At 35.5% G+C, this 23,064-nt stretch overlaps 3 protein-coding genes across 3 annotated transcripts; 2 read left to right on the plus strand and 1 right to left on the minus strand.

The window, feature by feature from the left end:
• Nucleotides 1-235: 235 nt before the first annotated feature.
• On the minus strand, nucleotides 236-933 carry LOC133852191 (translocator protein homolog). Its single transcript, XM_062288890.1, has one exon. The coding sequence runs from the start codon at nucleotides 914-916 to the stop codon at nucleotides 335-337; it is 582 nt and encodes a 193-aa protein (XP_062144874.1). The 5' UTR covers nucleotides 917-933; the 3' UTR covers nucleotides 236-334.
• A 2,354-nt stretch (nucleotides 934-3,287) lies between these two features.
• LOC133852335 (dol-P-Man:Man(5)GlcNAc(2)-PP-Dol alpha-1,3-mannosyltransferase) lies at nucleotides 3,288-10,915 on the plus strand. Its single transcript, XM_062289077.1, has 13 exons — nucleotides 3,288-3,503; nucleotides 3,596-3,630; nucleotides 3,998-4,135; nucleotides 4,657-4,725; nucleotides 6,468-6,625; nucleotides 6,705-6,771; nucleotides 6,868-6,921; nucleotides 7,184-7,272; nucleotides 7,872-7,988; nucleotides 8,250-8,347; nucleotides 8,491-8,569; nucleotides 10,313-10,369; nucleotides 10,458-10,915. The coding sequence occupies exons 1-13, from the start codon at nucleotides 3,353-3,355 to the stop codon at nucleotides 10,618-10,620; spliced, it is 1,275 nt and encodes a 424-aa protein (XP_062145061.1). The 5' UTR covers nucleotides 3,288-3,352; the 3' UTR covers nucleotides 10,621-10,915.
• Nucleotides 10,916-12,080: 1,165 nt separating this feature from the next.
• Nucleotides 12,081-21,647, plus strand: LOC133852392 (uncharacterized). Its single transcript, XM_062289138.1, has 8 exons — nucleotides 12,081-12,124; nucleotides 12,282-12,352; nucleotides 17,694-18,034; nucleotides 18,153-18,302; nucleotides 18,685-18,782; nucleotides 19,439-19,645; nucleotides 20,414-20,756; nucleotides 21,541-21,647. Exons 3-6 carry the CDS (start codon nucleotides 17,839-17,841, stop codon nucleotides 19,547-19,549), a joined length of 555 nt encoding a protein of 184 aa, XP_062145122.1. The 5' UTR covers nucleotides 12,081-12,124; nucleotides 12,282-12,352; nucleotides 17,694-17,838; the 3' UTR covers nucleotides 19,550-19,645; nucleotides 20,414-20,756; nucleotides 21,541-21,647.
• Nucleotides 21,648-23,064: the final 1,417 nt, after the last annotated feature.

Raw genomic sequence — 23,064 nt, forward strand, 5'->3', positions numbered from 1 at the left:
ATAAAGATGCTTTATGCAACCCTTATAGCACGTTAAAGATCGAATCACTCCAATTTTCTTGTTTCTCTTCCTCTTTTTGCTTTCGCTTTTCTTTTCTTATTTTATATTTTACATAAATTCCTTTGTCATAAAAAAAACTTGATTCGGCTGGTTGAATGTATTTCATTAGAACCAGAGTTGGCTAAATTCAAAGGTGAAGAGAAATTCAAACAACAATATTCATTAAAAAAAAATAATTAAAAAAAATTAATCAAACAGCAATATATCTGTCTCTTTTCCGCTTCTTTTAAATATTCAACACTCACTAAATACGAAAAAAAAAAGTACTGAACTTTCAAACAAAAACAAGCTTAAGGTTTAGAATGGACAAAAACGCTGTCCATGCCAAACAAGGTTTAGCCAGATCAGCAGCAGTCGGATTCACCTCCTTAAAGATCCGATAACACCTAGTTAGAGCACCAAACATCGCCAAACACACAACCAGCCCGACCCGAGTCGCTCCCGCCCCAAGAACAACCGGATTCCAAACCAAGCTCAAGCAGAGGTGAGCCAAGTAAAGAGACAGCGCCGTTGGGTTCCTATGGAAGCCACCATCCGCCCAGACAAGCCAAGCCGACACACCCATCAAGAAACTTGAAGCCATGCACGTCACGTGTAGACTGTGTAGTGCCCACAGAGGTAAGAACCAGAAGGACTTTGGCAAACTGCCATGGCTGTGGCTTGAGCCGATGTAAATGCTTATGAGGGTCAGAGAAAGCGGGACCGAAACCGCCATGGCCAGTGACCTAAGGCCACGTTTGGCCATGCCCATGTTTCTATAACGTTTGCTTTCGTTGGACATGCCGGCGCCGGTGCCGACGCCGGCGTCCTCTCCACTAGTACTAGTAGCACGATGTTTTAGGTTCTGGGAAGCCATGAATGCGTGTGCGTCTTCTGTCTGTGAATATGTCTATATATGGTGGGAAGTGGGAAAGATATACATAGACGAGACCGTGGAGGCGGGCGAGTGAGTGACACGTGGAGTATGAGGTGGTAAGAAGTGGACAGGAATGTTCCACGTGGGCGAGGCTGAGTGCCAGCAGTACTGCACGTACAAAGGCTTTGGTCTCCTGCTTTGCTTTGGCTTGTTTCATTTTGGAACACTATACTACGTATGTCGTGCTGCTTAGGTTGTCGATGGTGGTTCTCTAAAGCTGGGGGAAGCCCCACGTGGCATTGGATAAGTTCTTCCACTTCTTAGTCATATCGACACGGAGTAATGACAGGAATTTTTTTTTCTTTTAATCTTTTTAAATTGATATTATTCTTAAAATCATTATTAATTTGAATATAAATCAATATTAAATTTTGATATAATCATCAATTTCAAAAAAGATAATGACGTGTGTTCAAAGCAGAGATTCTACTCAATGCTGAGTAAATGAATTCATCGGACTACTTGAGAACTTTCACGAATGATGTTTTTGGTGATTTGAATGTTTTTGGAGATTTGGGTCATTTTTAAAATTATTATTCTAAGTTATTTGGGTGTTAAAGTTTTAATTAAATAATTAATTTTCTTTTTAATTAATTAATACGCGCGATATCGATGTTAAAATCCTCATTGTCTTCTTTTTAACTCTTCATTAGGACTGTAAAGTCCCAGGCTCAAGGATTCAGTTTGTTAAGTACTCTAAAATCTTAGAGGTTCAAAAGTTACCCATTACGAGACAGAGCACTTGTAAATCTCCATAATGCATGTGATAAGAAAAACAATTTTTCTAAAGTATAAAATCAAAGTAGGTTTAAAATTTTAAGGAAAAGGACACATAATTCTCTTCAAATCGCCATTCAATTGTCAATGTCTTTCAAAACTATCAATTGTGTCAATGTTTTATTTCTAACTATCAAAACATGTCAATGTCCCCCTTAAGACCAATAAAAAGATAAAAATGACCATAATTTTTTTCAATAAGACAAAAATATCTTTATGAAATAGAAAAATAAAATTAAAAAATAACTAAAACTAAAAAATAACTTTTTAAAAAACAAATTAGAAAAATTAGAAAAAGGGAAAAAAAAATAACGAAAAAGAATGAATTTTTTTTTTTTTTTAAAAAAAAAAAGGAAAAAAAACTGAAAACTATATAAAAAAAATTTAAAAAACAAAAAGGAAAAAAAATTTAAAACTTTTTGTTATTTCGTATTTTTTTAAGAAATAATTTTTTTAGTTTTTTTTTTTAAGAATAAAAATTTAATAATTTTATAAAAGGTATTTTTGTCATTAGGAGAGAGATTAACACAATTAGTAATTTGGAGAGACATTGACAATGATAATGTAATTTGAGGGAATTATGTGTACTTTTCTCAAACTTTTATAACATAACTATAATTGCCATAGGAGTTTTCCATAAGCTCTAAGGCACTCACTAAAGATAAAACACATCACGATGAAAAATATATGAATTCAATACCCCTTATGAAATTCTAAACATTTTAGCCTCTTATCTCGTTCCCCTAATTCTTAAAAGAAGAAAAAAGCAAGGGTGAGCAAAAAGGCTTAGCAAGTAATATTTGTTACCGAGTTAAAACGGTTGGGGATATGATCATTTGAACTAAAGTAAAAAATTAAGATAGAAGCTCAAAGTTAATTAAATATATAACATAAAAGCAAATTATTTGAGTTAAACTCCATTTTATGCACTTAAAAACATTTTTCTTATTATTACTTAAAGAAGATATATATTCATAAAAATTTCATAAATTTATCTCTTTCATCAAACTCGACATAAAGACATGATTTCTGAACAACTCAAAGCCTATATTTTTACTTGTTACTTATGTCCTCACATACTATTACGCCCCGTAAGTATGAGGTTGTGCAATCCAACCTTTGAAAATCTAGCAACACTCGTGGTTGCAAATATGTTCTGTCTAACTGATTAACTTCTAGGTGCGCACAACACGTCAAACTTAATTAATGATGACCACATATTTACGTAACCGTAACTTGAATGTGGTGCACTCCATTCTAGCTCGGTACTATGGTACTAAATTTTCCTTAAGCTAAACGTGTTAAAACTTTCCTTTTAAATCTTCGTTAAACTTTTAATAATCATATAACTTAATATGTGTACCATTTCCTTACGTAAAACTTTTCTTACCGAAAATGACAAGAAATAGCTTGGGCCGACCAGAAATAATCAAAGATTACTGGTAACACTCTTAACCCCCAATTCTGAATCCATCCTAGGCCGAACTAGTTTGGGCCGACCAAAAATAAATTTTAGTTTGGGCCGAATGCTCCGAAAACGACCGCGCCTGTTTACTCTGTGACAAAGAAGCAAACGACACAGCGACAAAGGAAGTAACCATGGCGGTCCGATCAGCGCCGCGTGCAAAGCCCTCGCAGAGATCGACGGCTCCGACCTCCAAGCTCTTGAGGAACCCCAAAGTGCCATTCGCTTTCGCTTTGATTTTTGCCGATGCCATCCTTGTCGCTCTCATCATCGCTTACATTCCTTGTAAAATCATTTCTGTTTCTCTATTTCTTCTTGTTTTTGGTCTCTTTTTAAACGATAGCGTATTTGTGATAGTGTGTATCTTGTGGTTTCAGATACGAAGATTGACTGGGACGCTTACATGTCACAGGTCTGTGAACTCATAAGGTCATCTTAACCTTTGTTTGGTTCCCGAGAAAACGAAGCAAAGAAAATGAAACAAACACATTGAATTCTTATTTTTTGAATGCAATAAACGAAGGTTCCATATTAAATTTTCAATATATATATATATATATATATATATTTTTTTTTTCTGGCTGTATTTGGTTTATTGGCTACCGAATGGCTATCGTCCTTGATTAGATTGTATTTTGGATTAAAGGGTTAGACTAAGTTGGTCTAATTATTAGTTTGTAAGCTACCAAATGAATTGTTGAGTAGTTTTGCTTTCTGGGCTGGTGTGATTTTTAGTTTGGATAAATGGGTTGGTGCCATTTGGTCTGTTTATTAAACAGGTAACTGGGTTTATTGGAGGAGAAAGGGATTACAGCAAATTGGAAGGGGACACAGGGCCTCTGGTCTATCCAGCTGGGTTTCTTTATATTTATTCTGTAATTCAGTATGTTACAGGCGGGGAGGTCTATCCAGCTCAGGTAATCTGATTCATTCCTTTTTTTTTTAGTTGTTTTTTCAATGAGATTTTTGTTTTATTTTCTTAGAAATTGCGACAAGTAGCCATATTTGATTGATGGGTGGTTAAAATATTGTTTTGATTTAACTTGGTTAGAATGATCTGCGTTGAGTTGAAGTATGGACACTATAGTAGTTAAATGGGTTCTTGGAGTACTAAAATTAATTCCACTATTTGTGATATTGAAAATGTTGGACAAGTTATTGGTAATTGCTGCATTCAATGAAAGTTGACTGCTGTAGCTACATGTTGGGGGGGGATTATTTCGGTCGTAATTATGTTATAGTAAGCTGATATGCTACCCCCTCCCTCACCCCCACCCCTACCCCCACCCCCACCCCCACCCCCAGGCTCTTTTCTCTTTTGGCTACTAAACTGATATGGTTGCGTACTAAAGATTTTATATTGATATGCCATGTATGCTTTTAGGCTAAATGACTCACTCATGGTTTATAATTTTTTTTTTTTTTTTTTTTGATGCAGATTTTATTTGGCCTTTTGTACATTATAAATCTGGGAATCATCTTATTCATCTACACGAAGACTGACGTGGTATGATACACGCTTTAGTTTTTTGAAGATAAAGTGCTAATTTGTCTTTAAGTGACATGTATATCACTTTCAACCCAAAAAAGAGACATGTTTGTCACTGATGTATTTATGGAAGTGTTTTTGATATAAAACTATCATACATATTAGTTGATATATGGAGTATAATTGAAGATTCAGTAGTTAGATTGTATTCATTGTCAAGCTGCTGCATGCATTTTCAGGGTGGTGTGAGTTACCCCCAACTACATGATTCATGCTGATTGGTTTAACAATTTGCTAATGGCTCTCAACATTACTGGTCAAGGATACTAAGAGCTAGGAGAACAAAATGAGGCCTAGCCGTGGACCTATTGGGCCTTCATTGTATCTGCATATTAGGAGGGAGAAGCGATGGGAGTGAAAGGATGCGAGGATGAGAGACCTAAATGGAGTTGAGAGGCACTGAAGGAAGAGAAGGAGAGGTGCACTGTAGAGAACAGTGAGATTAACTGCGTTTGAGCCTGGTCTAACTGATTGTTAGCATCGTTCTTGCTTTTATTAGGCCATTTAGCGGAGGTTCTGGAGCAAGGGAAGAAGGCGATAGCATCTTTAAGTCCTCTTGAAGTTCTGTTTTTTCACAGATTTTCCCAAAAATCCTCCAGATTCTAAAATTTTTTGTCAGACTTGGCTTGGTTTGTATATAATCTCTAGTATGCATAGATACAGGCCACCTTTAACTGCAGGATTGGTGGGCTGTTATCAGGATATTGGCCCTGACCTTAATTATGTCTTTTCCCCTCTTAGGTCAATTTAGCATGAGGCTTGTATCAATCAAGCTTTCAGGCCAATTGGAAGTATTTGGAACTCACATTTGTCCTTAGTTAAGCTTCTTTAGGGTGACTGAGCAAATTAAAGCCTACAAGATTCCCAGATTTCTTCAGCACTGCTGCTCTCAACCAATTTATGGAGTCTCCCACATCATTATCTAGTATCTTTCCTGTCAACTGATTTATGGCTCCCATGCTGATGGTTCACATAGACGCGTGGGGCATACTCCATTATTCTTATCATGAATCAGCTTCAAGTGTTCAGTTTGTATGTCAGTGTGGGCAATGATGCTTGGTCAGAGCTGTGGGCAATGATGCTTGGTCAGAGCAGTTGGTCAAGTTTGTGTTCAGCTTGAGCCTATGCACGAGCATGTATTTGTTTCGCATTATTGATGTGAAAGTTTCTTTATTCACTGGGATGGGGCACATTGGGATTTTTTTTTTCTTGTTCTAGTTTTCTGTCTCCCTTTTTTAACACGTAGTTTGAGGCCTTGTGGATACGGCCTATGATATGGTCAAATTGCATCGCATTCGTTACTCACCTTGAGCATTAAATCTACTCATATTCTGAGACTGATGTGTTATAGCTGTCTGTGTCTATAAACTGAAGACCCATGATATTGCCATTTGCTACTCCTTAGAAAGCTAGTAGATGATTAGCATCAGCTACTGTTCCATGTGCTTGCCTCATTGGTGGTCTTTGGTGATATGTGCACAACATCAACTTTAGCATGAAGTCAAGTTTTCAAGAAGAATCCACGTCTTTTTTCAAGAAGTATCTTCTGGAAATTAACCTAAAGTCATTTTTTCAAAAAGTATCCACGTCTTTGAAATTATCCCCCAATTGTTTACATACTCATGACTACGTCTCAGTTTGTGCCTCTCTCTCTCTCTCTCTGTGCTTTAATAAGCTTTTGTTCTTGAAATGTCTTACAGCTTCCATGGTGGGCTCTTAGCTTGCTTTGTCTGTCAAAAAGAGTGCACTCTATCTTTGTGCTTCGTCTTTTTAATGACTGTTTTGCCATGATGCTCCTTCATGCTGCATTGGCATCATTTCTTTACAAAAAGTGGCATCTAGGATTGATCATTTTCAGGTAGCATCTGCTCTTCCTCACCGCACATTCTTTTTTATGGTAAATAAAGTCGTTGATTATGTCCTTTTTATTTGTACAGTGGGGCTGTTTCAATAAAGATGAATGTGCTCCTATACGCTCCACCTCTATTTCTTCTCATGCTAAAGGTACGTGATTTCTGTTTGACTATATTTCCTAAATTTTATCCTTTAGCTATTTTGCTCAAGCAACCATTATTTGTTCCTGAAACACTTCTTGTACAGGCTATGGATATTAGAGGGGTGATATCGGCTTTAGCTGGTGCTGCACTGGTCCAGGTACTAACCTTGTTTCTCTTGTTTCTTAGGGCTTGTTTGTTTAGACTTGAAATTTTTCTTCGTTTAGTACAAAACCCTTTATCGTTTTTCTCATGGTATATAAGTCTTTTAAAACTGGAAGTTGGATACATTTGTTATTCTTTTAATTTCTTTTTTGCCAATGTGGTTAGGTGAGTTGGAGTTCAACTGCCATTATGTTGTAAGAGCGGGCATTGTCCATGGCATTCATTTGTTTGTACCTACTTGGTGAATGGCTCTACAGATCCTGCTGGGGATTCCTTTCATCATAGCAAATCCAATTGCTTATATATCAAGAGCCTTCAATCTTGGGCGTGTCTTCATCCACTTTTGGTACTCTGCTTTTGACTTCTTGGTTTTTGTAGATTCTTGAGAACCTTTCTCCATGCAGACTTATTAGCTTGTTGAGCAATAAATTGATAAAGGCAAATACTTTTGTTGTCGATTAATAAACAGAAAAGCAATTTAAATTTTCCTGAAATGGTTTTTGGTAGATACTTGCTGGAACTTTTTTAACTTGACAAGATATGTGCCTCAGACGGGCTATTAGAAATCATTCTAGGGCTCAGCAGAGGGTTGATTTAATTGAAGTTGATGCAAGATGCAGCCCTTAAGGATCATGGTCGGTATGATAGTTACCCAATCAACCACATATCAAATTTGTAATTGCAGAGTTATAGTGCAGCAAATAAGGGTGGATGCCATTCTAAGTGGTCCATTCGTTGGAGTCGTTTTGAAGCGAGATAGTTCTATGATGTAACATAGTTTAACATTGTTCTGCTGTATCATAATACTTGCATGACATATTCTAGCTATCTTTTTTTGTTGTTGTTGTTGTTGTTGTTGTTGTTGTTGCTGTTATAGATGTTTTTTGAACCAGCAAAGATGATTTTCTGTTGTGATTGATCCTAGCCTGCACTCTATTTTTTCAGGTCTGTTAACTTCAAGTTCATTCCTGAACCACTTTTTGTTTCGAAGGAATTGGCAGTCTCTTTGCTTTTTGCTCACCTCATGTTACTTGCAGTTTTCACTCATTATAGATGGTGCAAGTAAGTAGAAGGGATCATGTTTTTATTATAACTAACTAATTGAAAGTTGCAATGATAATGCCGACATGAGATTGAAGAAATCTTTTTGTATCTTCAACGTAGAAAAGGTCAGTGAGAAGTTACAAATCTGAATTTCTGAACACCATATTATCAGGCAATAATATATACGTAGAGATATTTTTCAACAGAAGATTGGTATTTGGAAGCAGCCACGTTATTGTGTTTGTTTGTTCATTATATTTGGTTAATGATTGCTTGTAGGCATGATGGGGGGCTTCTCAACTTTTTGCATTCTAGATTTGTCTCTTTGAAGAAGTCTGACAATAGCAGTTCATCCTTGAAGATACTCAAGAAAGAACGTAAGTGGTGGGTCTCCCAAATGAAATTGGGAGGATGTCTAATTCTGTATGATTATTTTCTCCTAGACCTTAACCCTTTGTCCTTTTCTACTCTCTTTCTCCTTTCCTCCAATTGGATTCTAAATTCTTCCTGATTAAACCAGATATCGTGACAACTATGTTTGTTGGGAACTTCATCGGCATCGTATGTGCCCGATCATTGCATTATCAGTTCTACTCTTGGTAAGTTTTGCTGGAGGAAATCCTTTTCTATATATCACCAATTTGATAGTTGAACGGCACTGCTAGTTGCTGGAAAAGTTGCTCACCTCTTTTCTAACTGCTATATCAAAACGTACCTAATTGTAATCTCTGATGAGGAGAGGAAATAAATTTGATGCGTTGTGCGACTTCTTTGATTTTGGTGTGATATATGTTAATGTACTTTTCCCATATCCTACTCTAGACTTATTGTGCCTGTCCTACCTTTGCACACCTGGTTTTTCTACCTTGGCATTTCTCTACATCATTCTTAAATAATTTGTGTTGGTCTTTAATACACAGTACTTATTTAAGGGGCTATGTTGGAGGGAAGTCGTAATCTACACTCTTTTTTGAAACATCCATGCTGTTTGTGTGTATCCATTTGAACTTGCCAATACTTTTTTATGGTGCACTGCCAGGGCATGCGAGTTATTAGTGATCCCCAAAAACAATTCTGCATAGGGTACTGAAGTCTAGAGATTTGAAGTTGACTGGCTTCTGGGCAAACCCATTTTATCCACAGCATGTTTTCCAGAAATGCCTTCTGTACATGAAGCTTTATGCCATGTAGAAGTTGGTATTTTCATTTATGTTCAACAAGCTTCCATGAGAGCCCCTGTTACGTACCTAGGGTATGTGACAAGGGCATTTTGGAAATTATATTTATGCCCCTCTTTAAGAGAATAATAAGTTTATTAATATTTTATGGTATTAGTCGTATTTAGAAGAAGAATAGATTAATTAGGAAAATAAGGAGTTTTACTCATAAAGTAAGAATCCCTAGATTAGGGGAAGTATATCCCATTATGTTAGGTTTTTATTAGGAAGGAAATAAGGGAATTATTTATTCCATTAGGGTTAGTAATATTTATTTATTTATTGTTTCCGTAATTCAAGCTTTGTAACCCTATAAATAGGGTATTGAAGAATGAAATAATATGAAGAAGAAAAATTATAATTCAACTCTTGTGGTTGTTTAGGAGTTTCTAGGGTTACTCAAATAACCCTAATCTTAGGAGGTCCAGGGTACCTTGAATACCCTACTATCACATGCACCACTATCTAATTTACCACTGTTCATTCCCCGTTACGGAGGTCTATAACAGCCCCTGTTGGAAAATTACCTTGGATCACCCTCTTAGAATAAACCCCCCACCCCCTCACAGGTCGTCATCCTAGGTATCAAGCAAATGTACCGACTAAATTATGGTGTGAATCCTTTCCTTTCATGCAACGCTTTCGTAATTCATAGTTCCTTCACCTTCCTTGCGGTTTGTCATTTATAGACCTAATACTCCTTATCATCGAAAGCATGTTCTCGGGAGGCAAAGGCCATAAAAGAAAAAGGGGAAAGTGGTGCTGTCATCTATCTTGACCAATTTCCTGAGCAATTTGAAATCTAGACGGGCTCAGAATCAGTAGTGTTATTTAACATTTTGGTCTACCGACAAAGATGTCAACCTTAACAGATTAATTTCTTTCTTGGTGAGCCTCCTCTCTTGCCATTTGTGGTAGCTCTCTGCCTTCCATTTTCATAACATTACCAAGGTTCATTTGAGCCTTCCCATTAATTATTGGAGAAAGTAGCCTGTTCATTTTTGTGTTGAAACTGCTAGAATAAGCCCCAGTAAAGATCATATACTTGGCTATGGATAGTCAAGACATGTCATTTTAAATTGGAGAGAAACAAGTGATTAACCCTCATTTTTATGTCTGATGCAGGTATTTCTATAGTTTACCTTACCTATTGTGGCAAACGCCCTTTCCGACATTGCTACGGTACGTTGATTACACCGTCCATGCTTTCCTGCATTAGTTTTTGCAATGATTATTCCTTCAATCATGATCCATTTTTTGTGTTGTGCAGTGTAATTTTGTTTATAGGGGTAGAGATTTGCTGGAATGTCTATCCTTCAAATGCTTATTCATCTGCAGTGCTTCTCTGCCTCCACTTGGTTATACTATGGGGTCTTTGGTCTGCCCCATCTAAATATCCTTATGCGGATGACAAGGCATACAAGGAAGAATGAAAAGAGAAGAAAAAAATGTCTTCTTCCTTTTATTTCCCCCCTTGTCTGAATTTTTATAGTGTCTTTAGACTATAAATGTACACTATTCATCATTCACTGTGAAACAGCCGGCTTTTAACTGGTTTCTTGTTGCAAGAGTGATGAACCTCAATCGGCAGGAGACATAATCGAGGAATGTTAGAAATCGTATTTTTATTTTGCAATTCTCCTACGATGCTAATGTAGTAATCATGAATAACTCATGTATCAGTCCTTGTTATAAAAAAAGAAAAAAAAATGTTAGTTTGGACTGTCACGTCAATATATAGTAATAAAAATGTAGTATATAGCATTACTCAATTTTTTATTTTTATTTTTTTTTTAAATTTTTAAATTTTTAATTTTTAATTTTTTCGAGTAATACTACATCCTACACAAACATTCTACCAGTATCCTACAAAGTCGATGTGGCAGGGTTTAGTAGCTCTTGGATCATCCATTGGTTATGATTTATTTTATTATCAAGATTTTGTTTTGTTGTATTTAACAGTATACGTGGTGCTACGTCATTTAAAAATTTTAAATTATGTGATAACATATATGTACTATTAAATCTGAAATAATTTATACAAAGAAATGTATCTTTTTAATTTCACTTGAAATCTAACCATGTCTTTTATGAGACTCTTTCGACTAATAAGTGGGTGCAATAAGATTTGAATTTCATAAATAAATTAGTGTTTGGGCGCGAAACAACTTCGAAATTTACCCGAGGGCCGATTTTTTTCTTTTTTTTAGTGGGTTGTTTCTTTTCTTGATATATTTTTTTTTCTTGATATATTATTAAAGGAAAAAGATAATTATGTAAAATTTTAGAGTTTAAATTTGATGGTTAAACCTTAAAATTTCAGATACATAACCTTTATTCTATAGGATAATTTTTCTCGCACAACAATTGTATAATAAAACTGATGTAAAAATGATTTTTACAACAATTGCACACTTTTATTTTTTTCACTTTCATAGAAAAAAGAGTAAAATTCATTTTCACATCAACTTTGTTTTACAAAGTGTGTATAATTATTGAGCAGGAACGTTACTCTATTCTATAACTACCAAATTGTTTCGTCTAGAAAACCAGTGAGTTTCTATAATGAAAATTATATATATTTATATATAAAATTTTGAGATATATATATATATATATATATCAAGTATATCTTTATCAAGTTTTGGGCTGTTCCTGGCTATTACATACAACAAAAAAAAAAAAAAAAAAAAAAATCCTCAAGCTTTCTGTCCCAGTCGATTTTGACTGGGCTCCTCGTGGGCTGGGCTGGGCTTCAAAGTCAGGGTCAATTACCGGGCCCATGATTAGCTCGGTGCTGGTCAATGTGGTAATTGACATGGACATTCAGGTAATTTAACCAAGCCCCTCTATATAAGCCACCGGGTTCAATTTCCTCGTTCCTTTTCCCTCCCAAACCCTAGAGACTGCCACTTCGCTTCCCTCGCGCTCGCACAGGTCTCTCTCTCTCTCTGAGCATGTAAAAGCTTGAATTCTAAGCAATTTCACTCTTTCATTGGTATACTTGAAGGAAGTCACGAGCTTGGAGTTTCTTTACTGGTTTAGAGAGTTATCCTTTAACCTTTGTGTGCTATATTTTTGTGTATTTTGTTAGGCTTTCAGGTGATTGAAAGGGTCTACAGGCAGATGTTTCTTCAGATTCTTCGAAACCAATGGCTCCTAAAGGTATTGGATTCGGTCTTGCTTCTCCTTTGGTCACATTTTTTTTCATTTTCTTTCTGCTTCTTCTGTTTCTCGGTTGTTTTTTTTTGGAAAAAAAAAAAATACATTTTACCCCCCAAAGTTTGCAAACTTTTTCACTTTTGTGTTTAAAAAATGACAATGTATCCAACAAAGTTTCCGAATTTTACAATGTAAGCACTCCGTTAGCAATTTCTGTATTCTTTCATTTTTTGGTACAAAATTTTCAAAATTACCTCATATACACGTGTAATGAGCTCATTTTTTGGAGCAAGATGACGATAGCATAAAACTTATGTATAATGAGCTCCACCGAGCCAATTGACTTTATAGGGTGCCTTTTTTTTTTTAAAATAGAACAAAGCTCGTTGTGTTTTCTATGAAAATTTTGGGGTTCACCATTTCGAGATATATATATTATTGTGGTTATTTGTTCATCTTTTTTATTTTGAGAACAGAAAAAAAAAAAAAAAAAAAGACAAGAAAAGAAAGATTTTAACAGACTTAATCTCCACAATGAATGTTGAAATTACCATAATTTTATTATCTTTCATTATTTTATGTTGGAAATCATAAAAACATTCATTGTGGGTTTCATACTCTAAACATCATGAGATAATGGCATTGATTATATTTCTTACAAAATTGTGTAAAAGTCAATAAGCTATCCATTCACGCCATTTCTCCCCAAAAAAACACATCTCCTCAACAGGAACAACCAGAAACCCCAATTTACATGGTCATACACCTTCTCTAACTCTAACTTACAGGGCACACTAGGATCCCCTGATCTGTTACGATTGTCAAGTATTCATTGGTCACAAGGACGAAATCTAATATCTCTTCCCTTGATGAAAGTATTCTGAGACCTGGAAATAACCTTATCCAACACTGTTTTCAGCCTGCTAGCTAGGATGTTAGACATGATTTTATACACGCCACCTATGAAACTAATGGGAAGGAAATCATTAATATTCAAAAGTCATACTAGATGCATTGCCAAATTCTATAATGCTCGAGTATTAGTTGTGAATTGCTAACATCCTGATCTTGTTAAGTTCACTTATACTAAAGCACTACAGTTTTTTGCGATGCCAAGTGCTTGTCAAAAACTATCTATCTCTCTAGATGCATGAACCTACATATCAAAGTTGTTTACATAGCTTGAATACAGCCACCAATTGGTAAACAAGCCATGTTGTTATGGCTCTCAAATCAAGAAGCTAAAGCCCTCCAAGCCAGTTATGGAGTTCAAGCTAGCCGAAATTGTGGACAAGTATTCAATCACCTTTTAGTGCTTGATGACGGCATCTTGCCACCTTGGTTTTGCATTTATTGCAAAACCAGCCAACTTAAGGCTGGTTTTCCTTCTCATTGGTGGCTTAAATTGGCGTCGGTTAAGGCAGATTTTGATGCCGGCTCACAATGGGCTTTTCTTCTAGTATTGGGTTTTCTCTTAGTGTGGGTAAAGCCCTTAATAACCAAATTTATATGCTATATAAATATGCTTGGTATAACAGTTCGGGTATGAGAGCTTAGTAAGAGAGCCTACCAAGAGAATTTAGAGTAAATAGCAAATTCTCTTTGTGAGTAAGCGTAGCTCAGGATATAATGGGAGTAAGGGTTTGTGTTTATCACAAACTTTTGTACTTCATATTTTGTTTAGTAAATTTCTCTTGCTCATCTTCTCTTGAGGACATAAGCCTTTATGTCGAACCACATAAATTTTGTGTATCGTATGTGATTGATTTTTTTTTTTCTCTCCCATTTCTCTACTTGTTTTCTATCCAAAATCTTAATTTGTCAAAATAGTTAGGTCCATGCACTTGCACCAATATCCAATAAGCTTAATAGATGCATTGCCAAACCCATAATAAACAAATCATAGGATTTTCAGCCCTAAACCTCGGGCAGGAGGATACCATATCCGTTATCTGCATATGCAAACGGATAGTGAAATATGGGTAGGTGGAGGTAGATAATATCCTCCTCCGCCTACCCATATATATATATATATATATATATAATAGGTTTGTCTTATTGAAACTTTACTTTTGTGTGTTTCATGCATTTAGTATTGGCTATTTTGGCTTCGTGGTTTAAAATGTCACTTAAACACTAAATTGACTTTGTGTGTCCACTATCTAGCTAGGGAAATTATTTCAAGGCACTTAAAGTCAATTCATTTGTATTTTTTTTTTCCAGAGAATTCAATTCAATTGTATTTTGTAGGTTTTTTTTTTTTTTTTTTTTTTTTTTTTTTTTTTTTTTTTTTTTTTTTCAATCTACATGTATTACCTAAGGTTTATAAATAGATGCATTTTTTATGGCCTTGTTTGGTAAGGGAGTGTGAGTTTGGGGTAGTAGTAAGAAATGATAGATGTGATATAAAGTAAAAAGAATTTGTATGGAAAAGTGAAAAAGTTTTGTATTGTAGTGAATTTTTTATTTATTTAAATAGTAATAAAAAATTATTGATGTGATATAAAGTTAGAATATTTTGAAGTTGATTGTTTTTGGGAAAAGTGAAGAGGGGAATGAAGAATTTTCTCTCCCTTGCCAAACAAGGCCTATATATATATATATATTAGAATTTAGTTTATAAATACTTGTTATCCCCTGAAGTTTACAACTCAATTTGTATTGTCATTACAATGTACAAGTATATTTAGTTCAAAAACTGGATTCAGCCTAAAGCTAACAATTCATGTTTGCGTGTCGGGTTCGGGTCAAGTCGATGCATGGGTCAACCCAACCTCGATGGGTCAAACTCCTCAACCCTGATACGACCAATTTCAATAATCGGGTGACACAACACGACCCACATAATCTATTTAATAAATAGGTCGTGTTGGGTCCGTTTCATCCGTTTTGACTTGTATATGAATTTAATTGCAAAAAAAGAATAATAATAATTTCTATGAATTTTATATAAAAATGAATTTATATTAATTTTAGCCTTTTAGGGTTTTGTTTTTTAATTTTTGGGATAAATACTCCATTGGTACCTGAGTTTTACGTGTTTTTAAATTTAGTACCTCAGTTTTGTTTCGTATCATAGGTGGTACCTGAATTAAGGGTAAAAACCCATTTGGTACCTCTGTTAGATTTTCCGTCCGAATTTTAACGGCTCGCCACGTGTCAACCGCTGAGGTTGACACGTGGCACTACATAAAAAAAAATTAAAAATTAAAAATTAAAAATTAAAATCTTTAGAAAATTATTAAAAATAATAAAATTTTAAAAAAGAAAATTAAAAAAAGAAAAAAGAAGAGGGGTGGCTGAGCCACCCCCTTGGCCGGTCTAACCGGTCTGGGGTGGCCGAACCACCCCCTATGGGGTGGTTCGGCCACCCCACAGTTGAAAAAAAAAAAAAAAAAATTTTGGAAGGGTTTTGGCCCTAGGGGGTGGTTCGGCCACCCCCAAGGGCCAAAACCCATCCAAAAAGAAATTGAGGGTTTGCCCTTGGGGTGGCCGAACCACCCCCATGGGCCACGGGGGTGGTTCGGCCACCCCCTAGGGCCAAAACCCTTCCAAATTTTTTTTTTTTTTTTTCAACTGTGGGGTGGCCGAACCACCCCCTATGGGGTGGTTCGGCCACCCCAGACCGGCCAGACCGGCCAAGGGGGTGGCTCAGCCACCCCTCTTCTTTTTTCTTTTTTTAATTTTTTTTTAAAAATTTTATTATTTTTAATCATTTTCTAAAGATTTTAATTTTTAATTTTTAATTTTTTTTTATGTAGTGCCACGTGTCAACCTCAGCGGTTGACACGTGGCGAGCCGTTAAATTTCGGACGGAAAATCTAACAGAGGTACCAAATGGGTTTTTACCCTTAATTCAGGTACCACCTATGATACGAAACAAAACTGATGTACTAAATTTAAAAACACGTAAAACTCAGGTACCAATGGGGTATTTATCCCTTAATTTTTTAATTTTTTTTTTTTAAAATCTTTTTTTACTTTACACGAGTTATGCAGGCCACCCATGAATTAAGTGAGTAGGCTCGGGATTGACCCATTTATTAAACGGGTTTATTCAGGTTGACCTGAATTGTCCCTAACTCGATTATATAAAACCCTAACTTTCTAATTTTGTGTTTGGCTCATGTCCGGTTTGTGGGTCGTGTGAAAATTGACAGCCCATCTAAAAAGGCTTATAATAAGCTTTAAAAGAACGACATGCCCATTTAAATTAAGTCCATAGTCTTTTTTTTTAAAGAAAAAAAAAAAAAATCTGAAAGCCCAAAAAAGAGCTTGAAATGCACAGTAGATGTCATGGGCATTTAGTACAAAAAAATTGACTGCCTGTGTGGTTGTGGGTGGGCACTAAAATCAGCCCTTTGCAATGTGTGGAATGTGGGTATTATTTGCTCATATAGTGCGGCTTACACCCCTAGGTCCAATATCATATTTTGGCATGATCTTTGGTGTGAGACCAAATTATGAAGGCTGCTTTTCCAGAGTTTTTAGTATTCCTTGCGGTAAGGAGGCTTTGGTGGTGGATTGTGTGCAGTTTTTTGATGATATTCTTTAGTGGAATGATTGTTTTACCAGACCAGTGCATGATTGGGCGGTGGAGTCGGTCACTTCGTTCTTTAGTCTTTTCTACTCAAGACTAAAGTGAAGAAGAGAAAAAAGGGAGAAGGGAAGTTATGTTGACACTGGTGAAGCTGTTTGGAGCAATATTGAAGGTAAAAGTAGCTTTTACATGCCAATGGTGTGTCAGAAGAGCTTTAAATCTGAAAGAATCTTTTCTTATTCATATTAGGTTTTCTTTTATTTTTTTGAGATGGTCCTATCAAAGAAAAGGAAAGAGTCATCAAGGAAGAAAAATAGAAACAATGACGAAAGAAATGCTGCTCTGATTGGAAAATGTGATAAACTCAATGCAGAGGATCAAGTTGAATTTGACGATCAAGATGGTGTGTTCATGGATTTTCAACATTAGTTATCTAATGTAATGTTCATGTCAAATGAAGCATAATTAATACTTTTGTCAACTTTAGATTATAAAGCTGTTACTTTTTTTAAAATTTTTATATCTTAATATATTCTTGCTGCCTAGAACCATCTGATACCTTTTTTTTCCTTCCTTCTTGGGTACATCAAAAGATCTGCTGGTTGTAGAATTTTTTATTATCAATGCGATTGTAGTGTATTACTTTATTTTATTCTTTTGCAGTTCTGTTTTACATTAATCTGAGATCATTATTCTCCATTCTTTACTTTAGTTGTGAAGCAAACCGTTTTGATTCTGTATAGGTGGCGTTCATACTATTATTTTCAATGTTCATCATAATTAAGTTGATTTTTTTGTCTTTAGATGGTGGAGTGGCAAATGGAAGCCATTTTCAATCCGAAGAAAATATTAAAAGTTTAGAAGTGCTCAGGGAGGTTGATGTTGAAACAGAGATCAAAACTCGTAGATGTGTGATGCCTTTCGTTTGGTCTAGACCACATGTCACAAAATGACAGTTTCAATTTCACAGAACTTCATTGGTTTTCTCCTTTGTCGTGTAGGTAAGCCCAAGAAAACTAAGAGAAAGAAAAAGGAGGATCATGATTCATCAAAAAAGGGTAAGACACTGAAGAAGGGAGAAGCTGATCAGGATGAGGTTTCTCATCTCTCTCCTGGGGATGAGAGCTGCTCCAAAGGGATGACAGGTATGAATTTTTTAATTCAGTACATTTGCTTTTGTGTGTTCAACTGCTCACAATCTAGTGGCAACATATTCTTCGTAGTAATCATATGTCGATAAATAGGCAAATTTTTTCCTAATAGGTAATTCGAAGAAAGCTAGAATGAAGAGAAAGAAGGATCAAAATTCATCCAAGGAAGCTGAGAAGTCACAGGAAAAGAGAGGAGAAGCTGATCAAGACGAAGTTTATCAAATCTCTTCTGTGTACGAGGACTGCTCGAAAGGAATACAAAGTATAAATTACTTAATTTGGGACATTTATTTGTGTGCTTTCGATTTCTCATAATCTAGTGTCAAGAAATACTATTTAGTAAACATATGGCTTTTTTGTTTTTTTGGAAAAGCAATTGTTAAAAAGATCACTTCTATAGAAAGAGAAATGGTACGTGTCCCCCCCACCCCCCCCCCACCCCCCCCCCCCCAAAAAAAAAAAAAAACAGAAAAAAAAAACCCACAGATACACTGAAAATGCTTAAACTTGCTTAAAACAATATTGACCAAGTTACATGCATAATCAGTTTTATTTTGAGGATGTTTCAAAGTATCATTTGCTACTGTTAATTGATGGTCATGATTCATGAGATGGTTTGCTTATTGAAAGCTTCTTAATTGCAGAATGGATTATGGAATACCTCCAAAGTAGACCAGGGTTGAAGGTATTGCAGCAAAAGATTGATGACTCTATAACTGCTCACATGGCACAACTAGAGCGGGTATTGTCCTCCTCTGTTACTCTGTCAGTGATTCTGAATTTGATATTGAACTATAGTATCCTTTTAATTATCCTCTCCTACAACTGTTGTACCTATGCCCTGAAGAACAGTTTCCTACTTGCTCCTCAAATCAGAGAAAAGTTATGTGTACATATACAGGAATATACGTGTGAACAAAGCACAGTTGTTATAGTTCTTTGATCAAAAGGGCATTCAGTGGTTGATACATGTGCTTTCTACTACACTTCTGCACAATTTTATTTGAACGCATACTTGTTTGTTAAGTATATGCCACATATAGCAGTATGAATCTAACCTCCGCTATGCAAGATTAGCATTTTATCGTGCGAAAAGGGAAATGTACATTTGTGTCCATCACAATGTATCATGTTTGATGTTGCTCATGTGCTAATAAATTTAGGAATTCATGCATACATCTTTCGCGGAAAATTTTCTTTTGGTCACTATGGTGGATGTGTCTAATCTTATAAAATTGTGGAAAGTTTTCTACTGGTCAAATATGGTGGATGTGTCTATTCCTATAAAATCAATATCTTGCACATTTAGAAACGTTTTGTGGTCATCTTTTTTCCAACTATTATCTATGAGGCTCATGCTTACTTCAGTCATTATTTATCTTGTTATGGCACATACAGGAAAGGAAAGAAAGAGGGGCCCAAGCTGCCGAAGGGGGTTGGATAGTTGTTGTTCATCATAAAGGAAAAAGACAATGGATGCTGAAAGTGGAATTACTGTGGGCTCCATAGCCCAGGCTGTTGTGGAGGATAAGATGGCCAACAAGAAGGGTAAAGAAGTTGGCTTAGATTTCTACCGCTTTCAAAGAAGAGAAGCCCAGAGGAATGGTAGGATGAATCTTATCTGGAAAGCTTTTCCTGAAAACCTGTTTTTGCATATATGCGATATTATTGAGAATTTAATAAAGAGCTTAGAATTCAGAAGACTGTAGATTATTTTGTTTCAGCTAAATTTTCCTTTTTCTGCTTTTATAATTAATTTTTTTATTTCTACAATAATTATGTATAAACATGAGATAGAGCTTGTAGAGTTTAGTTGTAGCTTCTGAATGCGCATGAAACTCTTGGTAAAAGAATTCGAGGGACAAAACTTGTTTGTAACAGCCGCTTACATCCCCAAACTGCATATTGTGTTTTCACTTGTCTTTATGTGCCTCTGTTTCCTTGCAACATAGCTTGTCTCTATGATGTTCTCTAGGATATACCAAGGCAAACATGTACATTAAGGTTTTTAATCCCTTTTCAAGATGATTCTTGCATTTCTTAAAGCAGTATCTAAAGGTCTTGTCTGCGAGCCTCTTAAGTTTGGACAATTTCACTCATGTAAAGGAGGAAAATAGAGCAATATCACTTATGCGGTAAATTCATACCTGTATATGAATGTAGTGTGCATACAATGTAGTGTGTGTGAATAAGTTTAAGATAGGTGCATTTAAGGCTTTTATCCTTGGCAAAACAACTAGGGCACATTGAGGTGATGCTCGTTATTTCCTATTTGTTTCTTCTGTACTTAATTTTTCTGAAGGATAAGTTGGACATGTTTATCCTTATTGTTGGGATGGTGCTGATACTGATGCATGACATTATTCCTTGCAGAGGTCATGTTGTTGCAAAGCAAGTTTGAGCAGGATAAAATGCGGATTCAACAGCGAGCTGCTAGGAAGTTTTGACCGTACTGAACACTGCACAGTAGAAAGAACGGCCGGCCAGCAGCTGAGATTGTTGCAATTTTGTAGTCCCTTATTGTGGATTTCTTCTTCTTGTGAATTTACTGTGGTTATTTTGGTAATTAACTGGTGAGCATATAGCTTTTAGATCATCACTAACATGTAAGATTGGATTTTGCAGTTTGAGTTCAACCAAGTCCTGTGGCAGCAAGATAGGTTAATAAACGCAGAAGATTTTACATTCTCTGTGTTTCCAACATCCTTCTTTTTTGGTATGGCAACTGGCTCCTTACTATATCAAATTCATTCATCTTGTGCTTAATTGGAGGGGTTGGCCGAACCACCCCCAATGGACAATGGCCATGGGTGGTTTGGCCACTCCTTATGACTGGCTTGATTCTTGTTAATGTGACATATTAATGGATTCTGTCAGCTTTTCTAACGGCATAAACTAATTTGTTCTCTTTTACTTACTCTAGGGAGTGATTAATCACTTTTTAAAACTCACATAACTATTTTTTAAAACTCTAAAACACATTGACCGAAAACATATTTGTCCCAAAAAATAAAAATAAAAACATCTCAAGATAATCACACTAAAAATAGATATTATAATAAATAACACGCATCTCATTATTAAAATACTGATTGAACACTTCTCCAAAACTCGGAATTAACATCAATTAACAATCTAAAGACAAGATAAAACATACTTCATTGCCCTACTTTGTCAGAAACAAGTAAAATAGAACATAAAATAAAGTTGAGAGGATTGAAATTTTGTCAAAAACTCAAACAAACCTTCGTTCCCGTCTTTAACTTCTATCAGAAACCAAAAGATTGTGTCCGACCCCACTTCTGCCTACTGCCAAAAGCTGGTCTTATGGATCAGCTAGCCATCAGAACGCTGGAAATCTACACACCTCTAAAGAAAACAAAAAAAAATCTGAGAATTGTTATTTTCTTTCTATTTGAGTATATTCCACTTTATATATTGCCAAAGTACTGAACCTTCTTCTTCTTCTTCTCTCTCTCTCTCTTTTTTTTTTTTTTTAGCAACACATGGAAAAAGGGAGGGAAAGTAGGGGAAGGAAGGATCTCCCATTGTTGATATTTAGGGCTGTAATCGAACTGAATCGAGCCGAATATTTAATGTTCAAACTCAGTTTGTTTAATTTTTTTCGAATATAAGTCGGGGTCGAGCTTATCACCGAACCAAATAATTTGTTTAAGCTTTGTTTCTTTAATTTTTTAACGAACTTAAACTTATTCACGAGCTACTTAATTTATTTAGTTATTCCATATTTAAAGTAAACGTCGTGATTTTTTTTTTTAAAAAAATTAATACTAATTATTAGTTACTTAATTATGGTTAAGATTTATTGTTTGAATAATTAGATAAGTTAACTCAAATCTTAAATAATCTAATATTGATTTTATATATTTATCTTATAGTATATTTATCATTCATATACACACAATGCACTTATATTTATATCCAGACTTACAATTACAATAATTCAACTTTATATATATATATATATATATATATATATATATATATATTACGAAGAATATATTTTTTTTCTTAAAAAAAACTTAACATGTTCTCATTATAAAGTTAAAAATAATTTTATAAAAATAATATAAATAAAGTTATAAAAGCTTATACGAATCGAGCTGAGCCTAAATTTATACAATCCTGAATATTTTGTTCGTGTTATGTTCATTTAATAAACAAACTGATCTCGAGTAGGGGTGTGCACGGGGTGGGCCGGGGCGGGGCAGATTTCCGCCATTTTTGCCCCTGCCCCACAGCCCTACGGTTTTGGAAAATGCCACCCGTAAATCGCAAAATATGAGTTCTGTGGGAGGATTGATGCGGGGTGGGGAATGCGGGTTGGGCAGTACAGGGCAGGTTTGGGCGAAGAAGATGAAGAGACGAAAACAAGAAACAAAAACCAAATTCAGGCAATCAACAAAACCTAAATCCAAGGGCGGAGCCAGGTTTTAGACTTTGGGGGGGCCAAATTTAAAAAAAAAAAAAAAAAAAATAAAAAAAAAAAAAAAAAAAAAAAAAACTTTGGAGGGGCCAAAACTAAGAAGAAGAAGAAAATTAGGAGTAAAAGTTTAATTATTATTATTATTATTATTTTTTTTTTTTTTGGGGAAAAACCTTTGGCTTGGTGGGGCCTAGGCCCCCCAAGCCAAAGAGTAGCTCCGCCCCTACCCAAATCCAAAATCCGAATCCTGGCAATCAACAAAACCCACATACTCATTGAAACAAGAAACAAAACAATGGAATAAAATTTTGGTACTGGACGGAGCCACTTGGTACTCACAATCAGATGCACTACACAGCCATGGCTTCAAAGATCACTAACAAGGGAAAAACGAAGATGAAGAGCGGCGGCGAGGTGAATTGGTGAAGAACAAGGAGAAAACGAAAAGTCCTAGAGGCTAGATCTTTGTGCGGCGCTAGGTTAGAAAACGAAGAGAAGAAGAGAAATGAAAGTCTTGGAGGCTGTAGGCGCTAGGTTAGAAAAGTAGAAAATGAAGGGTCTAGAATACTAGAAGTTA

Source organism: Alnus glutinosa, chromosome 12 (assembly GCF_958979055.1).
Source record: "Alnus glutinosa chromosome 12, dhAlnGlut1.1, whole genome shotgun sequence".
Taxonomy (NCBI): domain Eukaryota; kingdom Viridiplantae; phylum Streptophyta; class Magnoliopsida; order Fagales; family Betulaceae; genus Alnus; species Alnus glutinosa.

What these genes read in the sequence shown, in the direction of transcription:
- LOC133852191 (XM_062288890.1), bottom strand. Translation starts at nt 916, where the DNA reads ATGGCTTCCCAGAACCTAAAACATCGTGCTACTAGTACTAGTGGAGAG.
- LOC133852335 (XM_062289077.1), top strand. Translation starts at nt 3,353, where the DNA reads ATGGCGGTCCGATCAGCGCCGCGTGCAAAGCCCTCGCAGAGATCGACG. An exon ending in GGGAGGTCTATCCAGCTCAG is followed by an intron (nt 4,136 to 4,656) that starts GTAATCTGATTC and finishes TTTTTGATGCAG; the next exon opens with ATTTTATTTGGCCTTTTGTA. An exon ending in CGTGTCTTCATCCACTTTTG is followed by an intron (nt 7,273 to 7,871) that starts GTACTCTGCTTT and finishes CTATTTTTTCAG; the next exon opens with GTCTGTTAACTTCAAGTTCA.
- LOC133852392 (XM_062289138.1), top strand. Translation starts at nt 17,839, where the DNA reads ATGACAGTTTCAATTTCACAGAACTTCATTGGTTTTCTCCTTTGTCGT. An exon ending in CTGCTCCAAAGGGATGACAG is followed by an intron (nt 18,035 to 18,152) that starts GTATGAATTTTT and finishes TTTTCCTAATAG; the next exon opens with GTAATTCGAAGAAAGCTAGA. An exon ending in CTGCTCGAAAGGAATACAAA is followed by an intron (nt 18,303 to 18,684) that starts GTATAAATTACT and finishes TCTTAATTGCAG; the next exon opens with AATGGATTATGGAATACCTC.